General features: G+C 42.8%; 1 protein-coding gene across 2 annotated transcripts in view; it reads right to left on the bottom strand.

Moving 5' to 3' along the window:
• Nucleotides 1–19,559, bottom strand: part of LOC141265646 (cadherin-19-like) — a 348,511-nt gene that overhangs the window by 74,678 nt on the left and 254,274 nt on the right. For both annotated transcript variants that reach the window (XM_073678970.1, XM_073678969.1), the window contains exon 9: nt 18,533–18,654. In XM_073678970.1, the coding sequence (XP_073535071.1) occupies nt 18,533–18,654 (122 nt within the window). The remainder of the gene's footprint in view (nt 1–18,532; nt 18,655–19,559) is intronic.

Here is a 19,559-nt window from a genome sequence, read left to right as displayed (position 1 = left end):
CCTGTTGCTATGTGCACTGTAGTCTGCTATATACCATACTTGCCTGTCTAGCACTGATATCTCTGCAGCTGGATTAGTCCTCAGAAGCACTGTTAGTTGACATGGGTATGTAGAGAATCTTGTAAAATACCTACACTAACTAATAAACAACCAAATCTCTTCCTAGCTCAGCAGCACCTCTCCCTACACTACTTGATTGCGGAGTAGACTGTGAAGAGCACGGTGGCGCCAGGTCTGATATGCGGCCAGCCAATCACTGTAATGCCACAACCAACATGGCTGCGGCATTACAGTGTGTGGCAGAAAATTCCTGCATATTGATTGGCGCTCTAAGGAGTGTCAAATATGCAAGAAAGGGACCCGAGCTCCCACCGAGCAACCCCAGAAATATTTGGTGAGCGCCGAGCATCTCGAGCAGTGACATACACGGGCGAGCACTGAGCAGTAGCAGTCTATTCATATTGAGAAATCATGTGCAACTGATATGAACTGTATGAATTGTTTTACTAATTTCTACATAGTAACATAAAGAGTGCCCCCTGGTCCTTAGTATGGTCTTTGGAATAAGTCATCATTTGCTAGTCCTTTGTACTGACCACACATATATTTTTACATGTTAATGAGATCTCCTCTGAGGTGTCGTTTTTCTAAGCTTAACAGACTAGACTTTTTCAGCCTCTCATCATATGAGAGGCCTTCCATCCCTTGTAACTGGTGTCAATAACTTTACTGACACACTGAAGCAAAGTTTTAATGGAGGCAAGAAATGGCAATATTTTCAGAACAATTAAATGTGATCTGTGTGACGGACAAACCACATTTTTAAATAGTTTTCCTGAAGGTAGCTATTTTTAACAGCGCCAACCTCGTCTCATTAAGTTCACTGACACACTGCAACAAAATTTCAATGGAGGCCAGAAATGACAATATTTTCAGCACAATTATATGTGATCCGTGTGACAGACAAACCACAGTTTTAAATAGTTTTCCTCTAGGTAACTATTTTTAACAACAAACTGGTGTCAATAACTTCGCTGACACACTGCAACAAAATTTCAATGGAGGTCAGAAATGGCAATATCTTCAGCGCAATTATATGTGATTCGTGTGACTGACAAAACACAGTTTTTAATAGCTGGCCTGTAGGTAACTATTTTTAACAGTTACGACCTCATGTCAATAAGTTCACTGACACACTGCAACAAAATTTCAATGGAGGCCAGAAATGGCAATATTTTCAGCACAATTATATGTGATCCGTGTGACGGACAAACCACAGTTTTAAATAGCTTGTTTTTTAGCGTTGTAATATGGAAAGGACCTGGTTGTATTCTGCAGTGCCAACAAGCAAATGGTGCAGAAAAACTGTGTTCTTTGGATTGCTTTGTAAGCAAATAATCAGGATTAAGATTAAAATAAAATATTTCTGGCACCTGATACCTGGGGCTATTTCTATAAATATCTGTAAAAGCACCAGCAAAGAGAACAGGAATGGACCCTGTTGCTATGTGCACTGCAGTCTGCTATATACCATACTTGCCTGTCTAGCACTGATATCTCTGCAGCTGGATTAGTCCTCAGAAGCACTGTTAGTTGACATGGGTATGTAGAGAATCTTGTAAAATACCTACACTAACTAATAAACAACCAAATCTCTTCCTAGCTCAGCAGCACCTCTCCCTACACTACTTGATTGCGGAGTAGACTGTGAAGAGCACGGTGGCGCCAGGTCTGATATGCGGCCAGCCAATCACTGTAATGCCACAACCAACATGGCTGCGGCATTACAGTGTGTGGCAGAAAATTCCTGCATATTGATTGGCGCTCTAAGGAGTGTCAAATATGCAAGAAAGGGACCCGAGCTCCCACCGAGCAACCCCAGAAATATTTGGTGAGCGCCGAGCATCTCGAGCAGTGACATGCACGGGCGAGCACTGAGCAGTAGCAGTCTATTCATATTGAGAAATCATGTGCAACTGATATGAACTGTATGAATTGTTTTACTAATTTCTACATAGTAACATAAAGAGTGCCCCCTGGTCCTTAGTATGGTCTTTGGAATAAGTCATCATTTGCTAGTCCTTTGTACTGACCACACATATATTTTTACATGTTAATGAGATCTCCTCTGAGGTGTCGTTTTTCTAAGCTAAACAGACTAGACTTTTTCAGCCTCTCATCATATGAGAGGCCTTCCATCCCTTGTAATAATCTAGTTGCCCGCCTTTGAACTGACTCTAACTTCTAAATATCCTTTTTCAAATGTGGAGCCAAAAACTGGCTCACATATTCCAGATGTGGCCTCACCAGCCATTTATAAAGGGGTAACAATACTTTGGGATCACGGGATTTTATTTCTCTTTTTATACATCCTAAAATCGTGTTTGCTTTTGCGGCTGCAGCTTGACATTGAGTACTGCTGCTCAGCTTACTTGTAACCAGAATACCCAAGTCCTTCTCCTGTTCTGTAGTCCCGAGTACACTCCCATTTAATGTGTATGCAGCAATAGGATTACTCCGTCCTAGGTGCATTACTCTACATTTATCTACATTAAACCTCATCAGCCAAGTGTTTGCCAATTCAGTCATCTTATCCAGATCGTTCTGAAATATCGTAATGTCAAGATCAGATTTTAATATCCTACATAGTTTGGTGTCGTCAGCAAAAACTGACACTTTACTCTCAATCCCATCAACAAGGTCATTAATAAAGAGGTTGAAAAGAATCGGTCCTAGCACTGATCCCTGTGGTACCCCACTGCTGACTATATCCCATTTAGAGAAAATATAATTTATGACTACTCTTTGTTTCCTATCATTTAGCCAATTCCTTACCAATCTACATATAGTTCCCCCAAGTACTTGCTTCTGTAGCTTCAGTATAAGGATGTTATGTGGTACAATATCAAATGCTTTTGCAAAGTTCAGATAAATCACATCAGCCGCATTACCAACATCCAGATATGCACTTACCTCCTCATAGAACCCCAATATGTTGGTTAGACCTACTTTTCATAAATATCGTGCTGATTATCATTTCTTAGATTATTCTCTGCGATACAACTCTGCAGGTCATCTCTTATGATGCTCTCAAAAACTTTGCACACTACTGATGTCAGACTTACCGGATGGTAGTTATCTGAATCCACCTTCTTACCCTTCTTAAATATCGGTACCATATCTGCTATCGTCCAATCCTGTGGCACTACCCCTGTTACCAGAGAGTCTAAGAAAATGAGATACAGCGGTTTGTCAATTACTGAGCTTAATTCCCTCAATATCCATGGATGAATACCATCTGGACTGGGGGATTTGTCAATGTTTAATTTGCTGAGACGCAGGCATACTTCTTTTAGTGTTAAACTAGTTATATTAGGCGGTGAACATTGATTTTTGCCCTGTTAAAAGATTCCTGGAACAGACGGTTTGTTGGTGAACATGGATGAAAAGTACCTGTTTAATATCTCAGCCTTTTCTTTGCCCTCTATAATTATCTTGTTGTTATCGTCTTTTAAGGGGCCGATACCATCTGATTTTATCTTTTTGGCATTGATGTATGTATAGAAATTTTAGGAATTTAATTTTAATGTCACTGGCGATTTGTTGCTCTATAGATAATTTTGCTAGCTTGATTTCTTTTTTACATTTCTTATTTAGGTCTTTATACTCCTGAAATTCTATTTCTGTATTCTCGGCCTTCTAGATTTTGAATGCCCTTTGTTTTTGTATTATTAAACTTTGTACTGTCTTATTTATCCTTAATGGTTTCTTCTAATTCCTGGACATTTTATTACCAGAGGGTATAAATTTTCTACAGGATTCTAGTAGTATTTCTTTAAACATGCCCCATTTGCGTTCGGTATTCCCAGTTAACATGACTTGGTCCCAGTCTACATGATTATGCTCTTCCCTTAATTTATTGAAATCAGCTTTCCTAAAGTTCCAGGTTTTTGCATTTCCTTTTTGAAATGTTTTATTGAATATTACGTTGAAACTTACCATATTATGGTCACTGTTTTCCAAATGCTCCCGGACCTGTAGATCTGAGATTGCATCTGATCTATTTGACAGCACCAGATCCAGCAGATTACCTCCCCTGGTTGGTTCATCTACCAGCTGAGAGAGGTAATTGTTCTGAATTGTGGTAAAGAACTTGCAGCTTTTTGCAAAACTGGATGATTCTATGTCACATTGAATACCTGGATACTTAAAATCCCCCATAATAAGGAACTTATTATTGTTTGCTGCATTTTTAATTTGTTGCAGCATTTCTTCCTCTACGAGTTCAGCTATATTAGAAGGCTTGTAACAAACTCCAATTAAAAGCTTTCCATTATGGCCATCCCCATGTACATTAACCCAAACTGACTCTAAATTGTTGCAGCTCCCCCCAATGTTGTCATTGAGCACAGGTTTTAAGTTGGATCTTAAGAAAATACACACCCCTCCACCTTTTTTGTCTTTCCTGTCCTTTCTAAATGTAGAATATCCTTTCACGTTTGTCATCCAGCCATGGCTTTAATCCAGCAAGGTTTCCGTAATACCTACCACATCATATTCTGTGACTGACATAAGAGTCTCCAGTTCAGTCATTTTGTTTGTGAGATTTCTTGCATTTGCCCGCAGACATTTAATACTATTAGCACATTTGTAACTCCTACTCAGCTCCCTACTTTCCTTGCGTATCCTAGGCCCCCAATATCCTCTATAACCCTATAATTGTATAATAACAAATAATAATAATAATAACCCCTGCTGTCCCACTCTCTCTGTCTACTCTATCTATCCCCTTATTAGCACGCTGTCACGGGTGTGTCGCCACGAAGATCGTCACGATTACACAGCCTGACTTCTCGCAGCTGACTTTTTGGTGCTTTGTGTTTTCGGCAGTGAGGGAGTTAATTCTCTCTCTGTGCTAGACGAGGTCTAGCCTCGCCCAGCTGCAATCAATGCTGCTGTAGTGAGTCTCCTTCAAATGCCTGCTGGTCTGTTTGGGAAGTGTCGGTGAAAGCATTTCATACAGACTTACAGAGCGGATCGTGGTATTTGGAGTTTCTGAGATAAGTGTATTTGGAGTGGTTTTTCCCTTCCTCGCTTTATCATTTATCTCCTTTCCCGTTGGTGTTCCCTCTGTTGTAGTTGTGTAGTTTTTGTATGCAAGGTGGTTTTGGTTTTTCCCTTGTACTGTCTCGTTCGTCTAAGTACTGTGTGTGGGCATATTATTACTTGTCCTCTTTTGTTGTGATCGGGGTCCTTCTCAGGACTAGATTACTTAGGTGCAGGGATCCTCAGGAGGTAGGGGTTACGCTGGCGGCCTGGACCTCTGTACCTTTAACAGTACCTCCAGGTTGAGGGATTAGTCAGGGCCCCAGCTTAGGGTCAGCTTAGGCCCCCTACCTCCAGTATACAGAGACAGCGTGACATTTTCACCGACCCACTTAGTTTTTCTCCAGCTACCATGGATCCAGTAGCCGGTCTAGCTCGGCAGTTGCAGAGTTTGTCCATGGAGCTGGCGGACGTTAGGTCCAAGGTTTTGCATCCTCAGGAGCAAGCCGGACCAGAACCTAAAGTAGCTCTCCCTGACAGGTTCACTGGGGGGCGGGACAAGTTTTTTGTTTTCCGGGAGGCATGCAAATTGTACTTTCGGCTGCGGCCTTGGTCATCGGGGAGTGAAGAACAAAGGGTGGGAATTGTCATCTCGCTCCTACAAGGGGACCCACAATCTTGGGCGTTCTCTCTTCCCCCGGGCTCCCCGGCTCTCCAGTCAGTGGATAGGTTTTTCGCTGCTCTGGGACTCGTATATGATGACCCAGATCGGATCTCCCTTGCTGAGTCTAAGTTACGTAGGATCCAGCAGGGAGATCGTCCGGCGGAGGAATTCTGTTCGGAGTTCCGTAGGTGGGCCACGGACACCCAGTGGAATGACCCGGCTCTTAGGAGCCAGTTTTGTCAAGGTTTATCCGACAAATTACAGGATGTGTTGGCACAGTATGACTCTCCCGCGTCACTGGAAGCCGCTATGGCCCTGGCTATTCGCGTTGACAGACGGCTTCGGGAGAGGTGCGGGATAACTCGACCCCCTGTGATGACTCCACCTCCTACAAGGTCCCCTCATATGGTGGTTCCCCTGGTCAGTCCAGAGGAGCCTATGCAATTAGGAGGGACATCATTTCGGGGGAGGGGACCGGTGGTGCGCCATAAGACAGGAAGGTGTTTCTTCTGCGGGAGAAAGGGACATTTTATTGGGGGGTGTCCATCCCGTCCCTTGCAGAGTGAAGAGTCGTCGGAAAACTGTTGATCCCAGGTTGTGTGGTGGACGGCAATCTGGGAGTAGGTATTTCGTCCCTAGGTTTGTCTCAGTTTCTCGTACCGGCGGAGGTGGTGGTGGGTACGAGAACTGAGAGGATATCTGTTCTTCTGGATAGTGGGGCCGGGGCTAATCTGGTTGATGCTCGGTTTGCCCGGGTTCAAGGTATGCGATTGAGTGAGTTGGCTAAACCCATCCCCATATTCTCGATCGATGCCAGGCCTCTCGGTCAGGGAAGTTTTTTGCAAGCTGTGCATGACGTAAAACTTCAAGTGGGGGCGATACATAAAGAACTGTTGTCTTGCTACGTGTTGGAGGGTCTTCCCACTCCTATAGTGTTGGGCCTTCCTTGGTTAACTAAGCATAACCCGGTTATTAATTGGCAAACCAGAGAGATAAGCCAATGGAGTAAATTCTGTAATAAAAACTGCATGAACACGGTCATCGGTGCGGTTACTCCTTGGGTCTTACCTCCATTTCTGGCGGACTTTGAGGATGTATTCTCGGAGAAAGGGTGTCAGGAACTACCTCCTCATCGCGAGTATGACTGTTCTGTAAAACTGCTCCCTGAGGCCAAGTTACCTAAAGCTAGGTTGTATAACCTTTCTGGTCCTGAGAGGCAGGCCATGAAGGATTATATTTCAGAAAGTCTGGCTAAGGGGCATATTAGACCTTCATCTTCACCGGTGGCTGCGGGGTTCTTCTTTGTTAAGAAGAAAGATGGAGGCCTACGCCCTTGCCTGGATTTCCGTGAACTTAATAGGATTACGGTCCGAGATCCGTATCCACTCCCACTTATTCCCGATCTCTTTAATCAGATCGTGGGCGCCAAATGGTTCTCTAAGTTGGATCTCAGGGGGGCGTACAATCTGATTAGGATGAAGGAGGGGGATGAGTGGAAGACGGCGTTTAACACTCCGGAGGGGCATTATGAGAACCTTGTCATGCCATTCGGTCTGACTAATGCCCCGGCGGTGTTCCAACACTTTGTTAATGACATTTTTCGCCGCCTGGTGGGACAGTTTGTTGTCATATATCTGGATGATATCTTAATTTACTCGTCGGATCTGGTGTCTCATCAGGAGCACGTTAGGCAGGTGTTACAGATCTTGCGGGATAATAAACTGTATGCCAAATGGGAAAAGTGTGTGTTCGCCGTACAGGAACTCCAGTTTTTAGGCTTCCAGGTTTCAGCGTCCGGTTTTCGTATGGACCCTGGGAAAGTGCGGGCAGTTCTTGAGTGGGATCGGCCAGAGAATCTTAAGGCACTACAACGTTTCCTGGGGTTTGCTAATTATTACCGGAAGTTCATTCGTAATTTCTCGTCCATGGTTAAGCCTCTCACAGACATGACTAAAAAGGGGACGGATTTTTCTAGGTGGTCTGACAAGGCTTGTCAAGCATTCTCCTGCTTGAAAAAATGTTTTGCCTCGGCACCCATACTCATTCAACCTGATGCGTCACAGCCATTCATTGTAGAGGTAGACGCTTCTGAGGTAGGGGTGGGAGCAGTATTGTCACAAGGTTCGTCCCCTGGTAAGTGGCATCCGTGCGCCTTTTTCTCTAAAAAATTGTCGTCCGCTGAGAGGAATTACGATGTCGGCAATAGGGAACTCTTGGCCATTAAGTTAGCTTTTGAGGAGTGGCGCCATTTTTTGGAGGGGGCAGTCCATCCGGTCACCGTCATCACCGATCACAAGAACCTGCTATATCTGGAGTCCGCGAAACGTCTGAATCCCAGACAAGCTAGGTGGTCATTGTTTTTTACCAGGTTTAATTTTGTCGTTACATATCGTCCTGGGTCAAAAAATGTAAAGGCGGATGCCTTATCTCGCAGTTTCCCTGGGGCCGGGAATACGGACGACCCGATTCCTATCCTTCAGGAGGGGGTGGTGGTTTCGGCAGTATGCTCTGAGCTGGAGGAGGAGGTATTGGAGGCTCAGGGGGACGCCCCTGTTGGACCTCCGGGGAGACTGTTTGTTCCAGATCACTTGCGACAAAAGGTGATCGAGGCACACCATAACTCAGTTTTGGCAGGACACCCGGGGAGTAAAGCAACTGTGGATCTCCTCTCGCGTCGGTTTTGGTGGCCTAACTTACATAAGGAGGTGGTAACTTTTGTCGCGTCCTGTGGGGTTTGTGCGCGCTCTAAGACCTCACATATCCATCCGTCTGGGGCCCTCTTACCTTTGAAGATCCCGGAGCGTCCTTGGACTCATCTGTCTATGGACTTTATTACGGACCTCCCTCCGTCTTCGGGTAAAACGGTCATACTCGTTGTAGTGGACAGGTTCTGCAAGATGGCACATTTTATCGCTCTTCCGGCTCTCACTAATGCTAAAACTCTTGCGCAGGTGTTCATTGGGGAGATTGTGAGGCTTCACGGGGTACCCTCCGATGTGGTGTCTGATCGGGGGTCTCAGTTTGTGTCCAAGTTCTGGAAGGCGTTTTGTGCACGGCGGGGGATGCATTTGTCATTCTCATCAGCTTTTCACCCTCAGACCAATGGTCAGACGGAACGTATGAACCAGAGCTTGGAGACATATCTCCGGTGTTTTGTGTCAGAGAACCAGGAGGACTGGGCTTCTTTCTTACCTCTGGCAGAGTTTGCTCTTAATAATAGGCGGAGCGAGTCCACTGGTAAGTCCCCGTTTTTTGGGGCATATGGTTTTCACCCCCAGTTTTTTACTTTCAGTAGGGGGGGCTCTTCGGGGGTTCCTGAGGAGGAACGATTTTCCTCATCACTCGCTTCAGTATGGAGAGGGGTGCTGAAGAATCTGAATACTATGGGGAACCGATACAAACGTATGGCTGATAGGAGGAGAGTGTCTGGTCCGGACCTAAGTGTGAACGATCTGGTATGGTTGTCTACCAGGAATATTAAACTTAAGGTTCCCTCCTGGAAACTGGGTCCCAGGTTCATCGGGCCGTACAGAATCAGTTCTATTATTAATCCGGTGGCATTCCGTCTTGACCTCCCCCCTACGTTTAAAATTCACAACGTGTTCCACAGATCGTTGCTTAAGAGGTATGTGGTGCCGGTGGTACCGTCACCTTTACCTCCCCCTCCAGTGGTGGTCAATGGTAACTTGGAGTTCCAGGTATCAAGGGTCATCGATTCACGTTTTAATCGCCGGTCCCTTCAGTACCTGGTTCATTGGAAAGGGTATGGTCCTGAGGAGAGGATGTGGGTTCCTGCGTCGGATATTAACGCAGACCGATTAGTTCGGGCCTTCCACATGACTCACCCGGATAAACCTGGCCCTGAGGGTCCGGAGGCCCCTCGTAGAAGGGGGGGTACTGTCACGGGTGTGTCGCCACGAAGATCGTCACGATTACACAGCCTGACTTCTCGCAGCTGACTTTTTGGTGCTTTGTGTTTTCGGCAGTGAGGGAGTTAATTCTCTCTCTGTGCTAGACGAGGTCCAGCCTCGCCCAGCTGCAATCAATGCTGCTGTAGTGAGTCTCCTTCAAATGCCTGCTGGTCTGTTTGGGAAGTGTCGGTGAAAGCATTTCATACAGACTTACAGAGCGGATCGTGGTATTTGGAGTTTCTGAGATAAGTGTATTTGGAGTGGTTTTTCCCTTCCTCGCTTTATCATTTATCTCCTTTCCCGTTGGTGTTCCCTCTGTTGTAGTTGTGTAGTTTTTGTATGCAAGGTGGTTTTGGTTTTTCCCTTGTACTGTCTCGTTCGTCTAAGTACTGTGTGTGGGCATATTATTACTTGTCCTCTTTTGTTGTGATCGGGGTCCTTCTCAGGACTAGATTACTTAGGTGCAGGGATCCTCAGGAGGTAGGGGTTACGCTGGCGGCCTGGACCTCTGTACCTTTAACAGTACCTCCAGGTTGAGGGATTAGTCAGGGCCCCAGCTTAGGGTCAGCTTAGGCCCCCTACCTCCAGTATACAGAGACAGCGTGACACACGCATACCCTCCCTCCCCCCAGATCCAAGTTTAAAAGCTTCTCCATCCGTCTGACCATTTTTCCCCAAGCATAGCTGCACCCTCCCCATTGAGATGCAGCCCGTCCCTACTGTAGAGCCTCTAGCCGACAGCGAAGTCGACCCAGTTCTCCATGAACTTACATGAATTTCATAAAACTTTATTAATAAAATTGTATGCCATTTACTCATATTTACTGCAATTTCTGACGTGGAAATGCAATAAAAACACATGCTGTATGCCTTTTCTAACTGTGGATTTTCAACATCTCATTCAAGTCTATAATGAAAATCTGCAAATACGAGTAAAAGGCATAATTGCTACAAGAGAAATTCACACGCGTAGGAGTTGTGTCATACTGCAGGGCACTGAAGGTCAGTTTTGCAGCATAAATAAAAAACAAAGTGACATGAGATTTCTGTAAATCCCATACACATTTTCTGGAACTGTAATATGCTATGATTTTTTGCTCATGAAAATATCTAAAGGAAAAACCTTCACCAAAAAAATTATAGTGGCAGCATAGACTAAGGGCTTGTTTATATAAATGCATTAAGGCTGTGTGCCCACGATGTGTTTTTAAGCGTTTTTGCAGCTGCAAAAATGCTGCAGAAACGCTTAAAAAACGCATGGTAGAAGGCCTGCCATGTTCCCCAATGATAATCCGCATGTGCTGTGCACATGCTGTGGGAATTTCCGCTGCAGATTTTCTTTGCGGGAAAAAACGCAGCACTATCAATTATTTTGCGGAAGTGCTGCGTTTTCGCCTCCATTGACTTGCATTAGAATGCATGGATTACGCATCACTGTATATGTAGATGCGCAATCCACGCGTTCCAATGTGCGGATGGTACCCAGGTCTAGGGGAGAGGAGACTCTCCTCCGGACCCGGGTACCATAGAAACTGTAAAAAAAAGAATAAAATAAAAAATAAATATGATACTTACCTTCTGGCGGCCCCCGCTGCGCTCCTCCTCTCATGCCGGCAAATCGCGATGGACTGAAGGACCTGAGCTGACGTCATAGTCATGTGACGGGTCACGTGACGCTGACGTCGGCAGGTCCTTCAGTGTACCGTGATATGCCGGCAGTCAGCATCGAGTGAAGCAAGACTCCGGGGGCCGTCGGAAGGTAAGTATAGATTTATTTTTATTTTTTTACCATTCTTTCGGTCACACTATATAAATCCATGCCGGTTGCATGGATTTATATAGTGTGACCAAGATGTCAAGCACTTTCCAAGTGATGCTAAAATTGCTTGGAAAGAGCTTGTCAACCCGCATGTGGAAATGCATGAGAAGAATGCTTCACATCCGCATGTCCCTGGCAGGAAAACGCATGTACAATCCGCATGTACAATCCGCATGTACAATCCGCATGTACAATCCGCATGTACAATCCGCATGCATTTTTTCTGCCAGGGGAGATGCAGAAACGCTCAGGAAAAATCCGGAGCATTTCTGCATCGTGGGCACATAGCCTAAATGTACACTTTTTATCTGTATGTAAAACAGGTAGCATAAGGACCTCACATGAACCAATTCAAGTCAATGTAGTAGTTTACAGGAACGTTTTTACAGACGGACCGACAGTCTTCTTGTAAAATAATGCACTACTTTGATCCGTATTCCAGGTCAGACTCACCCATTAGAAGTCAATAGGTGCGGGCAAAATGGAACACATCTTGTTAACCTTCTATATGTCACACGTTTTTCACAGACACATTACCATTATTAAGGCAGGAAACAGTATTTGACCTTTATGAACGGATGCAATACAGAAACTGAGATATGGATTGTAATGGCAATGTGGATGAAAATTTTTTTTCTTCTGGATGAAAAATGGATTATTTTTGCATTTGCTTGTGTGAACCCACTTTAAGGGTTGTTCATGAGGGCAGTTTTGCAAGAGGATGACACTTCAGGAAACATGCAAGTTTTTTTTCCATTAACTAATTTTTTGACATTTTTAACTATTATTGTTTATTTTTTTAGTATTTTCTATAGTTTTCAGGGCATATTTTTACTGGCATTTTTACATTTTTTGAACAGTATTGAAACTGCACTAAAAATACATATTAATTTTTCTACTTGCGGATTTTTTTTATCTATTGCAATTCTATTGGGAAAATCTGCACATGAACCTCAGTGTATCCGCAAGAAAAATTTACATGATGCAGATTTCAAAACACACACAGTAGGTCAGTTTACACTGCGTAAAAAAAACACAGTAGGTATGCGATGTCTATAAATCCCATTCACTCACCAGAACTGTCAGACACTGCATTTTTGATGCAGTGAAAATACTCACCATTAAAAACTCACTAAAAACTCAGAGAGCTCAGTCTGAGAGTGTTTTTACACAATGAAATACTCTGAAATAAATCTACATTTTTGTCAATATGCACAAAATAGTGAAGGGAATTTATTATAGCCACTGTCACCTTTTTTAAATGTCAAAAGTATAAAATTTATGTTGCACACTTTATTTCTAGTTACATTTTTGACTGCTCTCAACACTCCAAAAAATTGTTCTGGAAAGTGAGCATAGGTAGAAAGGAAAATAATTTCAAGCCAAATTTGTGACTTTTTGTAAGTTGCACTGGCAAATAAAAGTAAAGATTCTCACTCCAGCTGGGGGCACAAAGTGGAAAACCATCTCTAGACAGAAGTGTTATGTCTAAAGATATTCAAACTTTATCAAACACTGTTCGACACTTTAAATAATAATGCAGCCAAAAGAATACCTGACTGTGTATCATGATATGTACAGTGATATACGGCACTCATGTGGTTTAATGAGGGTCGTACACAAGTAAGGCGTCCAGCCCATACATAATAAATTGAAAGACTTGGCACTCAGATGAGAAATTATGGTTCCCTTTATTGCATTCAGTATAACATTGAGCGTTTTCGGTCTAATTATAGACCTTCATCAGAACGGAATGTGGGAACTGTAACCGTGTGTAGTCAAGCGCATGGAGCTGTGACCAACATTATTATTCAGAAATGTAAGATCCATGGGACTGTAGCCAACCTCCCTGGACATGGCCGCAGGAGGAAAATTGGTGACAAATCAAAGAGATGGATAATATGAATGGTAACAAAAGAGGATAACTTCTAAAGAGATTAAAGGTGAACGTCAAGCTCAAGGAACATCAGTGTCAGATGGCACCATCCGTCATTGTTTGATTCAAAGTGGACTTCATGGGAGACGACCAAGGAGAACACCATTGTTGAAATAAAGTCATAAAAAAGTCAGACTGGAATTTGCCAAACTACATGTTGACAAGCCACAAAGCTTCTGGGAGAATGTTCTATGGACAGATGAGACAAAAATGGAAGTTTTTGGCAAGGCACATCAGCTGTATGTTCACAGAGAGAAAAATGAAGCATATCAAGAAAAGAACACTGTCCCTACTGTGAAATATGGAGGAGGCTCTGTTATGTTCTGGGGCTGCTTTGCTGCATCTGGCACAGGGTGTCTTGAATCTGTGCAGGGTACAATGAAATTTCAAGACTATCAAGGGATTCAAGAGAGAAATGTGCTGCCCAGTGTCAAAAAGCTTGGTCTCAGTCGCAGGTCATTGGTTTTGCAACAGGATAATGACCCAAAACGCGCAGCTAAAAACACCCAAGAAAGGCTAAGAGGAAAACATTGGACTATTCTGAAGTGGCCTTCTATGAGCCCTGACCTAAATCCTATTGAGCATCTTTGGAAAGAACTGAAACATGCCACCTTGAAAAGGCAACCTTCAAACATGAGACAACTGGAGCAGTTTGCTCATGAGGAGAGGGCCAAAATACCTGTCGAAAGGTGCAAAAGTCTCATTGACAGTTACAGGAATCGTTTGATTGCAGTCATTGCCTCAAAAGGTTGTTCAACAAAACATTAAGTTAAGAGTACCATCATTTCTGTCCAGGCCTATTTCATGAGTCTAATTTTTTAAAAAATTCAGAGGAAGCAGGGTTGAAAAGCAATGTCTGACTTTCATTTGTTTATTTTCATTGATTTTTAATTTATTATTAGTCTTGCCAGATTCAAGTTATTTCTGTGACCATTGTGGGCTTTTCTTTCATTAAACAAGGGGTACCAACCATTTTGACAACGTGTGTGTTTCCACCACAATGTGTTAGGTTTGCTATCTCTTCCTTCATATCTTCTGGATCATACTCAACATGACCCAATCCCCAACAGCCTCATGGTATAATGTTGATTCCACACAGCAACTTCAATCATTTTGCTCATGCAAGGTAGAGCTAAGTGGTTTTACAGCTTGAATGTCTGCAGTGGAGTTTGCTTCTATACATCAACTCGTACTCTGTCTGGCTCTTTGTGCACTTTTACAAACCACAGGAGATTCTGACTGCAATATAGTGTGGCAAAGTATCGTATGTTCCTTGCATGAACCTTGCATGTACCATGTCCTTAATAGATAAATATTTCATCCAAAAATGTAACCACTTGAGGAGAGTGGTGACTAAGGACAGGAAAGTGTCAGCTTTGCAAAAACAGATCAGTCAGCTAGAGCGCTGCCTTGCTTGTGTTGCCTGGAATTTAATATTTCATATGTTGGAGCATCTGTATGCGCAGCGCAAAGCAATGAACAACTATATTATAAAGCAGCCAAACTGGAGCATGAGTTACTGTGAGATGTATGTTCACATACTGAAGCCATTTGAAGAGGTGGCTAAATTTGTCAGTAGGGGCAAGTGTGGAATCAACAATGTCATCCCCCTCATATTTATGCTGGATAAAAATACCAGAAAACAAGAGGGGGATTAGGAAAATCAGCAACTTGCACATGTTCAGTGCCACCCTTTTTCTGTTGGGGATCCCCAAGGCCCATGTTACATGCTACAGGATTTGGTGGATGGGGAGCAAGAGGAGAAGTAGAAGGATGAGCAGCAGCAAGTGGATGTGGAGGCGGATATAGAGTTGGCAAAGAGAGGGGAGTGATAAAACTGAACCAATAGGACTATGAATGGCAAGCTTTATTCAAAAATACTTGTGGGGTGAGAGGAATATAGTTAACACCAAGCAAAGGGAAAGCCATGCTTTTAGATCCTTGCTTTAAAAGCAAATATATGGATTTAATTTTTTATGGGTTCCAAAAGAGCTTTTTACCATGATAAGCTGTGCTACCTGCTCAGCGATTCATTATCCAAACAAATGTCAGCTAACTATACAAGCAACCAGTAGACCTCTCTGCAACCCCGCAGGCCCAATGCTCCCCTGCGTATGCCAGTATTAGGCCAACAACAAGTAGCAAGGACAGCAGAAGCAACAGCTGTAGTATCTTTGGCATGATAAACTAGATCTTATTTCTGCCAATGTGACAGTCTTGACAAACTGCAGCAAATGAACATGCATCAGATATGGATGCAGTTGTACCTAGATTGTGTCCTTTCTCAGGCAGATATGTTGAGCCCTGATCCCTTTGACTTCTGGGTCAGCAGATTGAACTAGTAGCAAGAACTGGCCTAGTTTGCTATTGGCGTACTTCCATGTCCAGCATGCAGTGTAATGTCAGAGAAGGCAATCAGCATGACCAGTGAATTTACCACACCCGATTGGACCTTGTTATCTATCACAAGCTTCAAAAACCTTGCATTTGTCAAAGTATATCAGGCATGTAACATTGCTGACTTTTCATTCAGCTATGGCTGATGCCAATGAATAAATAGGTCATGCAATCTGCCTGCCTATCAATTGTCTATTTTCTACTACACCCTTCTGCTGCCAATAAGTGCTGATAGCACAACCTCAACTGGACATCTACTCCCTGTTCATCATGTCATCTATACCGTAGTACTGCTCCTTCCGGGGCGGCCATTGCTGACCCTTCTCTGCCAGACATTTCATTGTCTGCCCTGTATTAATTCTCTATGGTGAGGCTTTTACCACTGCCACTGCATAGCCATACCAGCCACACAACTCCTGGCTGCCTGCTCACTGTGTTTTATAGTGATAGACTGCACAGCTGATGTCAAAAATACTCTTTTGAGGGAACACAAATATCAAACAATGGTATAGGATATTTTCTTTTTACTAATTGAAAAGTTATTACTTATTTACTTTCAAACGTGCTGTCTAGGATACTTATTTTTGCTCAATCAGTAAAGGGATAATTTTTGGATTCCCTGTGAAAAAGCTTTTGCTTCTTTATTTAGCAAAGAAAATAGCTCTTTAAGCTCCCTAAACAGTGATACATTTTGCATCCACACACATGAAGAAGCCATTGCTTCTTTCATTTGCATGGTCTGTGTATAAACACCCACAGTGAAGGCAACTGCCTTCAAAAAGGGATAATATTTAGACATCGGAATGTGTTGTTAAAAAGGCTGTTAGTTAACAATGGTTACTATTTTTCACTATTCCAATCGGTTGAGGTCAGTCGGACATTAAAAGACCGATAAATGGCTCAAAAGAGGTTCAATATGAGCCTATGTTAAATCATTAATTTGTCTATATGCTACCCATATGTCATCCATATGTTTGTTCTTCACATCTGTATGACATTCATTTTTATATATGAACAATTAAAAATGTTAAAAAGCCAAATACAGTGTCCAATGTTAATTGCAATAAATCTGTAAAATCAAAGAAAATAGATGCCATATACAGTTGATGTATGTATGCCATCAGTTTTTTTTTTCATGCAATCAATTAGTCTTTTCATAAAACCATAGCAGAGTACTGCAGTAGTGCAAAATATTAATTCTAACTACCTTACTTTCTTACATATGGTTTGTTTGCTGTCTGTGTGTGTTTCTTTGGCATATGATAGCATTCAAAACTGAAAATTTACTTGTCTAAATGAGCTTGTAGTAATATTTTTTATTGACTGCATCTGGTATTGCTGTCACCCTCACATGATTGCTTGTAAGCTGAAACACCGTAATAAATTAGGCTGCCATTTTTTATTTTATTGTAATAATAATAATAATAATAATTTTATCTAGCGTGGAATGTTATAAAATGTAGCAAATCACTTTTTTTGGGGGAATTGTCTTTATTCCTGTAAAAACTTGCTTATAAGTCACATTTTTCCTCCATCTAGTTGCCTTCAGTTGCAAATGATATAAGAAAATGCTCATCTGTCTCACTAACTCTAGGGATAAGCTGCAGGAGATTTTTATTTTAAGGCCAGGGTCATAAGACCGCAGATTGACTCATTCGGGAAAATCGGGTCGATTATGCTAATGACATTCTGATCAATCCGAGTATTAGCATACTGTAATCTGATTGTCTCAGATGAGAGAATGAGAGTATCATAAGACACTGTGAGGAGAAGATGTAGAACAAAATTTCTCAATCTTTCCCCATTGTGCCAGTGTGCGTAAATCGGACTGCACTTATATGTCATCCGAGTGACTTATATGTCATCCGAGTGCAGTCTGATATTTTCTGCTCACCAATAGCCATGAATAGGTGAGTGGAATCTGATTTCAGAGTGAAATTGCTTCTTTTCGATGACAGATTCTGTCAGTGAAAAAAAAACGGTTCTCAGCAGTCCGAGTGTTATCTGATTGTAAATCAGATAGCACTCGTCCAATGTATACGGCGGTGTGAGCGAGCCCTAAGGAAAAACTCAGAGGAACAGACAGGTGCTGACCCTTATATGCCATCATAGTGCTCCAAATGAGTACATTCGGAAATCAATGAAGCTGATAGCAGGCGAAAAATCTGTGGAAAAGCAGCGGTTTGGAAGCCAAATACATTCAATTATGTTCAGGAATGAAGAAAAATTCCTTAAGAAAGTGATTTGCAAAGCTTCATAACTTTCTATGGTGGAAAAAAGTATTTAAAAAAAAATAGAGTCTAGTTACTTTTAAAAATATTTGTTATTATAAACAGAAGCGCCAACATAAAAACAAATTCAATTATTTCTAGCCTATGCAATATATATATTTTTTTCATTGACTTATATGCCTTACTAGGTGCTATATATGGTAGGTTTGGCTTCCCACCAGTCAGGCACCTTTGCCATGTGTTGTCTTCACTTGCTAATTATCTTCAGAGCCCAACTTTGTTATGCCCTGAAGCAAAGCAGTACAAAGCAATGTTCTTCATGTGTCAGCAATCTCTGCAGTAGGAAAATCTTACAATACTCTGAAATCTTTTATACAACCTGCCTAATGAATTTCGTTATGGCCTCAGGGTATGAAGCTCCTGTACAAATACCTATTGTCTAGCAGGTATAACAATACTATAGACAGCGGAATGGGAATTACATATAGTATACTAATTCAGATTTGAAAATGAATTTATGTAATTCACCTGTCCGATCCTTGATTTCTCACAAACATATATATCAGGTAAACTTTGAAGTTGAGGAACATTATCATTGACATCCATTACTCGAATGTACACATGTACATAGGATACATAGGCTGGAGATTCTAAATGGGAAACAAAAATAAAGACAATGTCCAATAAATAAGTAATATCTTTTACAAATATAATCACTAAAATTTGGGCATTTGCTGACTAAATAAACTTATTGATTTCTTTTGGTTATGTCACGAAGATATACCCCGTCCACATGCCCGATTAGGGCATATGGATATCATAAAGTGGATCACCCTGTTTATGTGTCAGAACAGACAGATGCCCTGTCTGAATTCTGGCAGACATCCTTATATTACATGGGTACCCAAAATCCTGAATGTCTGACATTGGCAATGGCTACAGGTGGCTGTGGTTTCCCTAGATAAAACCGCTGTTAGCCGAGGGTGCAAGAGCAAGGCCAATGGTGATCAATCAACCACCTCCGTAGTCTTATTTTGAAAGGAGACAACCCCTTTAACCCCTTTCCAACCCATGACGTCTTAGTACGCACATTTGCGTACCCCCCGTTCAGTGAGGGCTGCTGCGCTGAGCACTCACTGAACCGAGCACGTCAGCTGATTCTTACAGCTGACATGTGCCCGCAACAGCCGCGGGTGGAATCGCGATCCACCCGCGGCTGTTAACATGTTAAATGCCGCTGTCAATCTCCGACAGCGGCATTTAACGTGCGCTTCCGGGTTGCGCATAAGCCCCGCCCATCGGCGGCCCCGTCACGTGACCGCGGGTCACCGATGGGTGGGCATGACAACCCAGGGTCTGCAGCAGACACCTGTGGTTGTCATGATCTGGTCGCTATGAGCGCCACCAAGTGGTCGGCGCTCATAGCGCAGGACCATTTCTGCTGCATGCAAGGGATCTGCTGGTCCCCTGTATGTAGCAGAGCCGATCAGACAACTGCTGCTTCTAGTCTCCTATGGAGACTATTGAAGCATGCAGTAAGTGAAAAAAAAAAGTT

The sequence above is a fragment of the Phyllobates terribilis genome, unplaced genomic scaffold (assembly GCF_046119375.1).
Source record: "Phyllobates terribilis strain yellow unplaced genomic scaffold, ASM4611937v1 Scaffold_4__5_contigs__length_816908805, whole genome shotgun sequence".
Classification (NCBI taxonomy): Eukaryota; Metazoa; Chordata; class Amphibia; order Anura; family Dendrobatidae; genus Phyllobates; species Phyllobates terribilis.
Note: the sequence above shows the minus strand (reverse complement) of the source record. Positions and strands in the feature narration are given on the sequence as shown.